Source organism: Vitis riparia, chromosome 16, assembly GCF_004353265.1.
Source record: "Vitis riparia cultivar Riparia Gloire de Montpellier isolate 1030 chromosome 16, EGFV_Vit.rip_1.0, whole genome shotgun sequence".
In the NCBI taxonomy this organism is placed as follows: Eukaryota; Viridiplantae; Streptophyta; class Magnoliopsida; order Vitales; family Vitaceae; genus Vitis; species Vitis riparia.
The window spans coordinates 23411102-23424818 of record NC_048446.1 but is presented as its reverse complement, the minus strand read 5'-3'; the positions used below and the strand labels follow the sequence as shown (position 1 = coordinate 23424818).

Genomic DNA, 13717 nt, shown 5'->3' with positions numbered 1-13717 from the left:
AAACATGGAATTATATGGTAAAGTATGTTTGGACAACCAATAACACCATCCTCTCTTGGAATAGAGTTTCCCATGGTACCAAACAGACGTTTTTAGACGGCTATCTAAATCTAACCAAACACCACGCAAAACGCATTGCTATCATTAGTCAATGTCAAAGTCCGTTTGTAGTGGCAAATTTGGTAATGTGATTAATCATTAGGGGCATTTGAGTAAATATGAGATCTCCTCAGGCTGGTCGTATAAATAGGAGGCTTTCCTTGGGTCGGCCTCGCGCACAATACAAAAGACCGCTATAAGAATCAGAGAGAGAGAGAGAGAGAGAGAGGGAGAGTCGTCGAGACTTTACTCTCGTAAGATTCATCTTTTTCTTTTTTGATTCCGATTGTGAATTCTGTATTTTTGATCCTTGGTTAAACTTTATATGAATTTTTAGGTTTTTCTTTTCCTTTTTTGTTTTTATTCTTTGGTTTTTGTGTGTTTTGTGCAGTGAACAGCAGAAGAAATGGCATCAGATCCGAAGATTCACTTGTTCGAAGAGGTCGCTAAGCATAATCAGACCAAAGATTGCTGGCTGGTTATTTCCGGAAAGGTCAGATCTTAATTGATTCGTTTTTGTTCTTTCCGAATCGGTTTTCTTAATAGTTTGGTTGTCGGGAAAACCGAGGAAAGTGATAGAAAATGAAATTATGCATGTTTGGTTTGGAAATTTCTGTTTTGATTTTCAAGCTCCTGTAAATATGTAGATTAATTCGATTTTTTAAAAAAAATAATTCTCGCAAAATTAGTTTTGAATTTGGAGAGAAAGGTCTCACATCGCATGTGATTTTCGCGAAGTGGTTAGAATTTGAACTGAAAGGAAGTAGCTGTAATCATTTCTGATTTTGGTGAAGAGTATCTGTGGTGAATAAGATTCAAAAAGTGTTTAAAATTTTCTTAATTAAGTTATTTGGTGGTTATAGACTCGGTACAGTGAAGGCTTTTGTTTTCTGGCTAATTTGGGAGTTTATAATGCTTTTCTTTTTCTTACCTTTTCAAGAATCATCTTTGCATCAAAGGTGTAGCCGTAACTTTGACAGATGTTGTATCGGATTCGAATCTTAATTTTGTTGTTTTTCATTTCTGGAAGCAAAAGAACAAAAGCTGCATTTCATTATTTTAAGGATTTCATGGCTTTGAGAATTATGTATCTTAGTTGCTAGACTGGCGAGAAACTTATTTTGCGTTGTTATATATTTAAGTGGCTGATTATATAAATCTCAGAATATAAACTCGGTTTAGCTTTCCTGTTGTTGAGCCAAAACGTTCTATTTCTCCTTCTTAATAGGCCAAGGCAAAATGTTCTATAAGCTACTCTTAGAAATTAAGTATTATTGCTACTCATTTATATCAAGTGTTATTATCAGAAGAGAATCAAGACCATGCTCTGATATTCCTTGGCTATTTATTGCTTTCTAGTTGCATAGAAAATGTGTGCAAAGGAAAGCGAAAAATCGAGTTGTACTGTAACAGCCATGTGAAGACATGGGCAAAAAACCTAGTTGTACTGTATCAGCCATGTGTGGACATGGGTCTAATTGTGAAGTAAAGCATCCAAAGGAACCCCCATGGCTCCTTAATCAGAAATGTCCAAGAACAAGAGGAAATTTTAGGAGACACCTCTTAATGGTCACTTAGAACAAAAAGTAAGAATTAACTAACCTGACATGTAAAATGATGACCTTCAGGCTTCAGTCATGTTTTAAGACAAAATTATCATTCTTACCCATAGGATCCAATCCAGATAAAAAGAGTATTTTAGATGGATGCTTAGGTTGTTTCACAACCCTGCTCAGGAAATCCTTGAGCAAGAGCAAATGATAGAAGTTTTTGATGTAAAGAGAGCTGAATTTTCCAGTTGATATTTGTTAGTTCTTTTCTCCTCATAATTTATGCTGAACATGATGGAATGTTATAGCAAAAACATACTTATTTATCGAATATATTTTCCAACTTTGTTTTATCATTTGAATGTACCTGCCTCACCAAATCATTTTACAGAATTTTGAAGTTATTTTTGAGGACCTTGTAATTTATGATTTCTCAAAGTATCATTCTTAAGGACTTTTTAATAGTTGAATGCAACATCAACAATGGAGTCCATCCTGCCCTGCAATTTTGAATGAGACATGGTTTTGGATGTTGGTGACTTTATTCTATTCTATTTAATTTGTTGATAAAATTTTAAAATCTCCATCTATCATAACAGGTGTATGATGTAACTCCGTTCATGGATGATCATCCTGGAGGTGATGAAGTTCTGCTATCAGCAACTGGTAAGTTATGATACATCACCTCTAGCTAATCTCACACCCCGTTGTCTACCAAACCGATTAGTGCCCCTACACACAAAGTGACTGAATTTTCTTCTGCAGGGAAGGATGCAACAAATGATTTTGAAGATGTAGGCCACAGTGATGCAGCCAGAGACATGATGGAAAAATACTGCATTGGTGAGATTGATCCATCAAGTGTTCCTCTAAAACGGACTTTCATTCCACCCCAGCAAGCCGCCTACAATCATGATAAGACCTCTGAATTTGTGATTAAGATTTTACAATTCCTTGTGCCCCTGTTGATCTTGGGCTTAGCCTTTGTGGTTCGACAATACACCAAAAAGGAATAGTCTGCTACTCCCTCCCCTTTCCTCTTTCTAAACCGTTAAATTTGTGGTTGCCTGCATTAGTTGAATAGCAGAAAGAAGTACTAGTCTCCTTGCTTTAGTTTTATCAATGGTGTTTGTGCGTGCCGAGTTGTTGTTTCGGGCTCATAGTCCTCTACTAGACTCCATTGTAGTTTACAGCCTGCTGTTGGCTTAACAGTTATGCTATTGCAGACTTTAATTTTGTTGGATCATAAGCAGGAGCCTTTTGAGAACTTTTACTTCATGATTTGGGTATTCTGACCTTTTTCATTTGCTTCTCCTTGTTCCAGTTCTCTGGCCAGATTGAACCTGTGGTATTCCCTTAACCCTCTCTATTTACCTTTATTTATTTACTATCAATTTGGTTTTGGAAATTAGATGATTTTATGTTTGGGTAACGGTGGGAAGTAGGGGGAAATGTTAAAAGCATTTCATGCCCGATTTTTCCTTCAAAGAAAAGTGGAGTTTATTATTATTATTATTAAAAAAATTCATTTTTCATATTTGGGTTTTTAAATAGAATTTTATCCCCAAAAAATAATTAAAATTTAATTTTTTATAATCGTTTTCAAGAACATCTACTTCAAAGATTTGTTAACTAATGACATGTCAAGATGCGTTTTGTCCAAAAGAGGAAACTACCCGAATTTGATTGTTTGCCGGACCATGAATTGACTGTTAACGAACTAAAGCTGGGTTGGCTGTCGGCTGTTTTTGCTCATTATGTTTTTGATTTGTCCTGGATTTTTTTTTTTTTGGGTCTTACTGATGAAAGCAAGTTTCGGATTTTAGGTATATAATTGTACCATACCATTCTCCAATTATTCCACAAAATAGTGAGAGGATTCATTTCATTATTTTAATCATGTTCCCTTTGAAGGTTAAATTTCCGTCAATAAGAAAGAAAATAGAGATAGCATAAACAAAAATTTAAAATCAATAAATTATTTTTATATTTTATTTCAAATCCATCACTTAATTTTAATTTTCTTATACAAAATTAAATAATTTTAAAATATATAAATTTCTAATTAATTTTAATTTTTTTTCCATTTTTCATTGTAAAATCAAAGATTAAAAAAACCATTTTTTAATACTTTTTCAAAATCAAATAGTTTAGAAAAAATAAAATAATTTATCTTTTTTAAGAAAAACTTTAAAATCCGATGCACTTCCAATTTTCTGATTTTAAAATAAAAATAGTAGTAATACAAGAAATCTTAAAAGGTTTTCAAAAGATTACCGATTTAAAAACTATTTAAAAGAATTATGGTATTAAAAACTTTTTACTATCTCAACTTTTAAAAATTTATAAAAATAAATTTTAGGGGCATGTGATACATTTATTCTTTTTCTTTTTGTACGAGACGTTGAATTCTCGTATAGAATTTATTCCTATTTTTTATTTCTAAAAATAAAAAGAAAAAAAGTACCAAACCAAGCTCTGAAATTAATTTTTAACTCAAGAAAATGATTGTCTAATTCTTAAAACATGTTTGATTGTTTGGAAGTGGTTACTAAACCAATCATACTCTTTCTTTCACACATTCCTTCTAAAAAATTGAAAACAAATGTATTCTGACAATTTATTTTCTTTCGTCAATGCATTCATCAACAACAAAATACGAGAACATTTTATTAAATTTTTTAAAATTATTTAATCTATTTTTTTTTTCACTCAAACTTTCTAATAACCAAAGAAGATGAATGAATACGAACGTTAATTTAGTTTTGCTGTCTTACGCTTATTCCATATTTATACTCACCCGATTCCCCTTTCTCTTTGGCTCAATTTCTTAACGCTCAGAACTAAGATAAAAAATGGTCAATAAGCGCTTAACTGCCACAGCTTTCTGAAGGTATTTAGGTAATTTTGATAAAAGTTCGAGACTTAGAAAAAGGGCTTAACAATGTAACTAACCGTTTTTGTGTTTTATTCCCAATGCTTTTACTAGGATATGTTTGATTTCAAAAGTAGGAAGAAAAAAATAGAGAAAGAGTAAAAAAAATAAATTTAAAATCAATAATTTATTCTCACACGTTACTTTTAACTCATTCCAATTATTTTAAATTTTTTTATATAAAATTAAATAATTTTAAAATTCTATAAACCTGTAATTAATTTTAATTGTATTCTATTTTCTTTTGGATTTTTAAGAATAAAATCAAAGAGAGTCATTTTTCTTAATGATAAACTACCAAAAGTAGTGTAGACGGAAAAAACATAATACAAAAAGCAACAAGACCAAGCCAAGGAGGAGCTTTGGCATGAGGTCTTAACAAAACACAATTTTTTATAAAAACATAATGGATTAGGGAAGGAGGAAAGGCTAAGACTAAGACACACATGCCCTTTCATTAATGAATCCAACAGCATCCATTATCAGCTTGCTGGGCACAGTTCAAAATCTAACATATTTTAGAGCATTTTAAATGAAATACAAGTAAATAAGATTGAGGATCAAATGTGGAACTCTTACCTTTTTCATCCAATGCAGTATATTGGTGATAAGCAAAAGCCCCCGCCTATTTCCCGTGGCATCGTGTTTTAGGAGATGGCGTCCCCCAAATAATTCAGGTTTTGAATCGTCCTATTGCTCCACTGAGCTTTGAAAGTGAGTAATAGAATAATGCTGCTGCATAAATAGCCCTTGGAATGCTTGTTCCAAGCAGTAGATAAGAGGGAGTTTTGAGGACCTCCATCTCCAAAACAAAGATCGAGTAAAGAACCGACCATTATAAATTAGTGAAGGAAGAAGTCGTGGGGACAGCAAGCAATCAAAAGGGCGTCTCTATCTTGTCGTGGAGACTGACTACCAAGTCATGGGCGTCGTTTAAGAGCTTCCACAGATCAAGGTGGCCAGCCATGCTGTTGCATTCCCTTATGATCTCATCCATGCTACTATACTTCTCTATAATCAGTTTTCTCTTCTGGAGAACCGAGGCTGCAATGGCATAAAGCAACAGGTCATCAGTTGGTGGTGCCCGCTGCCTTATTCTACTCCATGCAGACTTTCCGATCCCAGCCCTAACAGCTGCCTGATCTGCCCACATTACCTCCCACAGGCAGACTGTCTGCTCAAAGGATAATTCCCTCCTGAAGAGTACCACCACCATCCTATAGACAAAAAAGCAGTCCTCGGCTTGGAGCTTTTCTAAGTGTCTATAGAGGTGGGAGTCCTTGCTTTTGATGATTTTGGAGACTGTGTTGAGTTGCCTTCGGATGCCTATCTCATCGAGTCTAAAATTGTGTCGGGCCTTTCTCATGAAACCCACAAAACACCAGAAAGCCTCGTGGTCCTCCAGTATCACAGAAATAATTGGAGAAAGTAGATCACTCATGCCCTGACAGTAGCCAATTTCAGGGTCATAAAGTGCATAGGCTTCAAGAATGGCGACAAGACGAGCAGCATGGAATATCCTGGAGGGCTCAAGGTGATCATAATCCTTCAACCCAACAGCCTCTGCAGAACAGCGTGCTCTGCCTTCCGATACTGCAGCCTGAGCTGGTGAGTATGGGATCCACTCCGAATTGGCACGCACTGCATCAACACGGATGATCCGCTGCCATGTGGCAAAATCCTCGGCAGTACGGATTTTCGAATGTACTTCTGTTTTGGAAGGAGAAGAATCCTCCCCAGTAGGCATGTCTGGGTCATCCTCTTCCCTGCTTTCCATGCAGGGGAAAGTTTGACTCACATCAGGGTCTTCAGAAGAGTCCGAGTCAGATGACTCGGAATTGAGTACAGAGGCACTTGCACATGTGATTCGTCTTGAAACATCCTCTCCTTCCAGCAATGTACTGGAAGGGTGGTCCGAGTACTCACCATCTGGGCTCCTTTCCTCACTAGAAAGGGACTCCCTTGCACTAACCACATCTTCAGAGTCAGGAGAATCTGTGTCATGAATAAAACTCCCATTCTCACCATTGCCACAGGTTCCACCACTTTCCTTCAATTTATAGCTCTCACCACTGTGTTTTAGCAGTCGCCGACACTCTCTCCTAAGTTTCTCATATTCCTTTCTGCAACCATAGATCAATACAAATATAATCATGGAGTTAAATAGAATAATATAGAAACAAGAGGTCAGGATGGGAGTGAAAAAAACACAATCATCTTCTCCTTTGTATCAAATGACTATAAGGGAAAAAACACTTCAGTAGGGAGGAATCAGATATGAACCAGATGAAAAGTACCTATTTTGAGTTTTCACAATGTCTCTTTCTTCTTTGGAACTGTTCAAGTCATAGCTGTTGAAGAAACAAAAAAAGGAAAAAAAAAAAAAAAAAAACAACTCAAGTCACTGCAGAGAGAAGCTTTATAAACTTACCAATTAATTCAAAATGGGGGCAATACAAACATAGAGGATTGTCCCATAGAGCATCTTACCACAGAAAGAAATAATAAAAGAGAGAACTGTCGTTCTTTTCTAGATAATAAGGAACCATTATTATTAATTTTTTTTTTCAAATATAATTAATTAAATTAGATAAATAATCAAATATATTGGGATGCAATAATGTTGCTCTTAAGCCCGATGGATGGATTATCCAAATGATGGTGGTTGACTGCCATAAAAGGCTTAGTCTACCCTCACTAGACACCAATTGGTTTTCGAATGAGATGATCAAAGCCTAATCTAAGAATTAGTATCAAAATCAGAGTCATGGGTTCGAGCCATAAGAGCGTCATGTTGGGGTAGGGATTGTTGGGGTGCAACAATGTCGCTCTTAAGATCAATGAATGGATCGCCCAAATGATGGTGGTTGAATGCCATAAAAGGTTTAGCCTACCCTCATTGGACACTAATTGGTTTTCAGATGAGATGGTCAAAGCTCAATCCAAGAAAATATTTGGGGTTTTGAATAATGGGTGAGCGAATTAGATAAGAGGTAAATGTATCAACAAGGTCAAGGCTTATCTGATTGCAACAAGGTAAAGGCATGTCAATGCCATTTAGCAAGGAAATGCTCTTGGCATCTCTATTATAACATTATATTCCAAATTTTGTGGACATCCACACAAATGTTGGCCAAAATTGGAGGCATAGGCACTAATAGAACAGAAGAAATCATGGAAAATGACCAATAGCACCACCAAGGGATTCACAGGTCTGGTTGTAGATGGTGATTTGAATTACTAACAAACACAAAAACGCATGACACAGTGCACCCAACATGCTAATAACATATGTAAGCATGGATATAAAGTCATATTCACAGGTCTGGTTGTAGATGGTGATTTGAATTACTAACAAACACAAAAACGCATGACACAGTGCACCCAACATGCTAATAACATATGTAAGCATGGATATAAAGTCATTTTCCATCAGCATAAAGTGAGATGTTATTTCATGCTGAATTCAACATCAATAGACTTAGTCAGGATTAGGCCAGCCAACCTGATCCTTGAGTGGCCTTGAAAGGGTCAGGTTGGCCTGTGTTTTCCATTGGCTAGATTGGATTTTGAGTTATTAAACATCTACCCAACCTAAACTCAGGTTGGTCTTTGGCAAGATGCAACTCAGCACCTGAGTGGTAACCATTATTTTGTACACATCTCCATACAAAGGAGCAATTTTTTCGCATTTATGGAGCTTTTGAGGATACATTAAACAATAGGATATGTTTCTTGTCATAAAATATTATATGGGGAAAAACATAGCCTTGGCAAAATTTTAACTAACAAGAATAAATAATCACCAGTTTCTGATCCCACTCAGGCAAAAAGGGACTGCCTCTCAAACCAAAAGGGGTATCTTATCAAGAATGAACAATCATACTACTTGGAAGAGCTACATCATGACATACAGGAAATCTTTTTTCTTAAGAACGGAATCCACCCCAATAGCAAGACATTTATCCTAACTGCTAGAAACACTCCCATAAGATATGAGTCTGCCCCTCTACCCTAAACCACTTAAATATTGGGGAAACTCAAACTTGAGACTTGTGGTACCTTGCAGCTACACACTAGGATGAGCTTACTTAAATTTCAATTATGGAAGGTTGATAATTCTACAGGGATGAGTCCATCAATCATCTGGACTTTGGGAGGAACAGACTATCCAAATTCCCTCCCAGGATTGTGAAAACACCAAAGCACCCAACTTCAGTCCATGAGAAATATCAAATGGTGAAATATTAGAAAACAGATCAGAAGGTCCATCCAAATATATTCTATCCAATGAAAAAGAAAGTGTATCTCAAACATACAAAGTAATGACCAATGATATAAGAGAATGAAAATACTTACACTCCTAGGAGAAACGGCCAAACTTCTGCTCTGATACTTGGATCAACACCCTTCATTAAAAAATAACTAAATAAATAACGAGAGAGGGATAGAGAGACTGAGAGAGATTCTCCAATAACAGAGACAAAATTATACATAAAACAAAGAGAAGGAAACATGAGACGATGCAATTCTAAAACTTCTGAATGGAGCAATCATATAGATCAATTGCAAATATAACTCACTCCACTGCGAACTTTCTTCACTAACTTAACTCCACCATCACGGAGTTTCCCATCAGGAGTGAGCATATTTCTCCATTGGCGAGGTGAAAGTGCGTGTTTCTTTTTCTTGCGAGACCATGGTGATTTGAGACGCCCACTGAAAATCAAAGGATCATGATAATTAATTATCACAACGAATAAGAGCCAAAATTGCTGTAATGCAAGCTGCCAAAAACTCAAAAAGTATCAGTTCACAATGCAACAATACAGACAAATAGGTCAACCATATGTGATTTGCTTGTTTTTTCCCCCCACATTCTGCAAGCCCCGTTATCCAAGAAAAATAAATATGTGACAAGTGACCATGATAAGTTAGTCTAAATTAGATCATAAAGATGTTAGGAAATATTTTTTTCTTTTTTGGTGAGTAAGTCACTTAGGAAAGATATTGAAAACTAGCCAGCAAAAACAACCTAATTGTTGAGTAATACGAATAGTATATGTACTTAGGCTTTTGTAAAAAGCATTCCCATTATGACAAAATGATATTTTAAAAGAGATATAACATGAGTCGCCCACAGAACATGTTAAAAATTACATTAACCAATTTGAGATATCTCCATGCAACAAACATAAAATGAGCTGACAATCAAGTTCTGATTTATCAGGTGCCCTACAAATTTTGAGGATACGGAAAATTGTCAGAAAAAATAATAAGTACAAAAAACTGAATTGGTAGAGCTCTAAAGGCTTCTAACTTAAAGTTATAAACCCGAAAGAAACAGAAGTGCTAGGCAGAAAAACCCACATTGGGTGTCATGCAGTGAAGGTATTTTTTTCAGACAGCAATATATTTAATACTGGTTCAGAAGTCACCGGAAATCAAATGAACGCAGATATTTATGATCAACAACATATCAGAGGCTTTCGGTGAGGTGGCTTTTTTTCGATATATATATTTTTACTAACCTAGTGAGAGGGTGTTTTGTATGCTCCTTTTAGGTGTTTCCATTTTTTTGACATCTTTGTATACCTCCTGTGCACTTCAGATGCGCCCCCCTCTTTCTGTTGGGCGTCTTAATATGTTCTTGGTTGCCTATCAAAAGAATATATATATCTATATATATATTTACTAACCTATAATAAAAGACCTATTTAGCAAGGAAGCACCTTAATGGTCAACAATCCTTCTGCGCTAGTACTGAGTAAGTTCTCATTTGTTCTTCAGGAGAAATGAAGGGAAGGATAGGAAAATGCTTAACAGAGGAAGCATTTTAAGGTAATTGCTTTTCATTTGTCTCATTTGTCCAGGGAAGCAAACTGAGAGTAAGAAAAGGGAAACATGGCTTTAGACTATTCAATATTAAACCTAATAAGCTATTTCATTTTCCTCATGTGTCAGCACAACCTGAAAGCTGGCACATCATACGCAATTTGGTTCAAACTTCAAAATCAGAATGTATTACTTATTTACAGTAAGGGAAAATCCAAAACAACAGTCACAGATATTCATCCATCAAAACATTCAATTCATCTACTTTCCCAAACCTAACAAGGAAAAAGAAATCCACTCCAAATCCAACAAAGTTCACTATCACAAAGCAGGATCAAGATGCAAATGAAAAGGTCTAACTCGAAAACGAACACAAAATCAGCATCAGTACGAACCAAAAATGAGAGCGAAGGACTCAACTATAGAAATGGAAGCGAAACTACAAAGAGCAAGTGAATTGAGCTAAAAACTGGAGACAAAAACAAAAACTCTGAGATCGAGATCTGAAGCGAGTAAAGAACAATTACCAGACCTTGACCAAAATGAATAAAAAAAAACCTAGATACTGACAAACAGTGAAGCAGCTGAAGAAGAGAGAGAAACTCACCGATCGGGGGAACAAGAATAAGCTGGTGAGGAAGAAGCAACTACGAATAGAACCGATCGCAAATGAATCCACGACGATGACGACGACGAAGACGAAGACGGTGAAGAAGAATTTGAAGACGATGACGAAGTGTGAGTTCGTCTTAGGGCTCTCATCTATTGAACAAGTATGTGTATATATATAGAAATATATACATATACATGTGATTTCTAGGGTTTTCAGAGGCTATAGACGGTGTTGTTGATGGTGATTTATCTTGTTACCTACTAGTGAAACAGACAGCAGCAGCGATCAAGGCGAGTCCGGCGAAGGCCGTGACGGCGATGGCTAATCCAGCATTGGAAGTCGCCGTCGCCGATGACCAGAGTCCTCCGCCGGAAATGCCGGAGATGAGCATAGAAATGACCGAATTGCCCTTCAGAGGATTCTGCAGCATTACCAACTGAAACCTTCCCCCCTCAACTGCCTTTAACTTTTGGTGTTGCCTCTCGCTTTCTCTCTCCTCTATGCGTTTTTCTCTCTCTAGACTCTAGTGAGAGAAAGAAACGACTGAAGTGAAGACTTGAAAGAATCCTCCGAGCATATTACTCCTTTGGCTTTATGAATTATGAACGCTTTTCCTTTTGAGGAGATCGCGCTTCGTCAATGCTCTGCAACGACGTCGTTTTTATTCCCTCCAATCGTAGCTTCTTGAAGAATTTGTCTGAAATCCAAATATAAATATAAATGAAAATCAATATAAAAACCCAATGCAATCTTCATATTTTAAATAAAAATTAAAACATTCAATCTTTTTAATTCAGATATTATTTTAAAAAATAAAATTAATTAAATCAAAATTTTCTCTTTATATTTTCAAAATTAATTAAAATTTTATATTCATTCAAAATATTTAATATTTATATAATAAAATAAAATAAATTTATTTACTATTTCATTTCATTTTTTTTTCTTCTTTATTTCTTTCTATCTCGTCTCAAGTTTTCCAAGAACTAATCATAACCTATAGTTTTATAAAAAAAATCAAAATTTATGGTCACGAGTGTTTACAAACAATAATAGATATTTATGTAAAAATTAAAAATATTTTTAAATTTTAGGAAATTGGAAGATTTACAAATTATGATAAATTTTGAAAGATAGTAAATAACGACAGGTGAAATAAATTTCTAGAAGGGAAATTATTATGAAAATAAATTCCTATAAATGAAGGGGAATTTGATGAATTAAGTCTAGCTCTAGGATTCTCTTATAAAGATGGATTTGGTACATGTCTTGAAAGAGTGTCGATGTAAAAATTAAATCCAAACAAAGTCTTATATTTTGTTTGGTTAGTATTTTCAAAAATAGTTTTATACTCTTTTTAAAATAAAATATATATTTTTAGATAATATCTTTTAACTGTTTTTAGTTATTTTAACTTGCTTTTTAAATATTATTGTAAAAACTAAGGATATAAATATGAAAAATTATTAAAAATAATTGATAAATATAAAATTTATTTTTAAAACATAGAAAATATACTAAAAAAATGTTATATTTGATAACCGTTTTTTAAAACATTTTTTTGTTATTTAAAAAAATATATAAGAAAACATATTTGATAATCCAAAAATATAAATTAGTTTTATGTTTTTAAAAACAAAAAACATGGTATTTTTAGATAATATCTTTGAGTTGTTATCATTTATTTTTATTTATTTTTTTCACAATTATTTAAAAAAATAATTATATAATATTAATTAAAAATAAAATACTAAATATAAAAATTATTTTTTAAATATATTTAAGAACATAAAAAAAAAGATTTAAAACATTTTAGACTCCAAAACAATTTTTTAAAACTATTTTTGAAAAATAATTACCAAAGTTATTAAATTCTCAAAGAAATATTTATTTTGAAAAACATTAAAAAAAAAATAAAAACTGTTTTTAAAAACTATTTTTCAGCACTGGTTTTAAAAACAGTTTAGGTTAAGTTATTTCAAGGATGACAAATAAGAAGCCACCGTTTAGAAAACGCAACAAAAGCGGCAAATGCGAAGGCGAGTGCTCCCACGCATTCAAACTTTAGGATTTCTATCATCACAGCCCCCTCGAAAGAGGGAAATTTTGCAATTTCATGGGTCAACAAAGACAGGCGCAGGACGCCACAAAGAAAAAGAAGAGTCACAAAAGGTGACGAAACCCCACCCCAAAAAATAATAATAAATAAAAATTAAAAAAAAAAAAAAAGAAAGAAAGAGGAAAAGCCCTGGTGGCCCCTTGACGAAAAGGGCAGAGGTTGAGATGGGTGGGCTTTATTCTTGTTTTGCCAAACAGGGTTAAGGTGTTTGACTTCCCAAGCCACGAGGGTGGGAATGTGGGATTAGGCCATTTCAGGCTGAATAAATAAATAAACTACAAGATTATCATGAGAGCATCTTCTTAGGCTTGCTAAATCTTTCTTTAATAATGAATCATCGACACGGGTTTTGGCTGTATTTATTAAACTTTTGTTTTGGTTATCAACACCTTGTTTAAAATTGTTTATTTATTTATTTATTTATTTTTTGAAATCGAAACTACTTTTTTAAGAATTTATTCTAAAAATAAGTTTTTTTCTTTGAATTTTTTTATTATATTTCTAAAATATTATCATTCTTGAATACATTTAAAAATAGAAAATATTTTTAATTTTTTGGATTGTAC

At 34.2% G+C, this 13717-nt stretch overlaps 2 protein-coding genes across 4 annotated transcripts; one reads left to right on the top strand and one right to left on the bottom strand.

The window, feature by feature from the left end:
• Nucleotides 1-263: 263 nt before the first annotated feature.
• LOC117933061 (cytochrome b5) lies at nucleotides 264-2940 on the top strand. Its single transcript, XM_034854424.1, has 4 exons — nucleotides 264-353; nucleotides 491-592; nucleotides 2249-2315; nucleotides 2415-2940. Exons 2-4 carry the CDS (start codon nucleotides 506-508, stop codon nucleotides 2663-2665), a joined length of 405 nt encoding a protein of 134 aa, XP_034710315.1. The 5' UTR covers nucleotides 264-353; nucleotides 491-505; the 3' UTR covers nucleotides 2666-2940.
• Nucleotides 2941-4957: 2017 nt separating this feature from the next.
• On the bottom strand, nucleotides 4958-11624 carry LOC117933090 (GTPase-activating protein gyp7-like). Of its 3 annotated transcripts, XM_034854468.1 has the most exons (6): nucleotides 11290-11624; nucleotides 11027-11176; nucleotides 9168-9303; nucleotides 8944-8993; nucleotides 6882-6935; nucleotides 4958-6707 (listed from the first exon to the last, which is right to left on the bottom strand). In XM_034854468.1, exons 1-6 carry the CDS (start codon nucleotides 11460-11462, stop codon nucleotides 5462-5464), a joined length of 1809 nt encoding a protein of 602 aa, XP_034710359.1. In that variant the 5' UTR covers nucleotides 11463-11624; the 3' UTR covers nucleotides 4958-5461. The 3 variants fall into 3 exon arrangements, with proteins under 3 accessions (XP_034710359.1, XP_034710357.1, XP_034710358.1); XM_034854466.1 differs by lacking the exon at nucleotides 11027-11176; XM_034854467.1 differs by having other exon boundaries at nucleotides 11027-11379.
• Between the last annotated feature and the right edge of the window lie 2093 nt (nucleotides 11625-13717).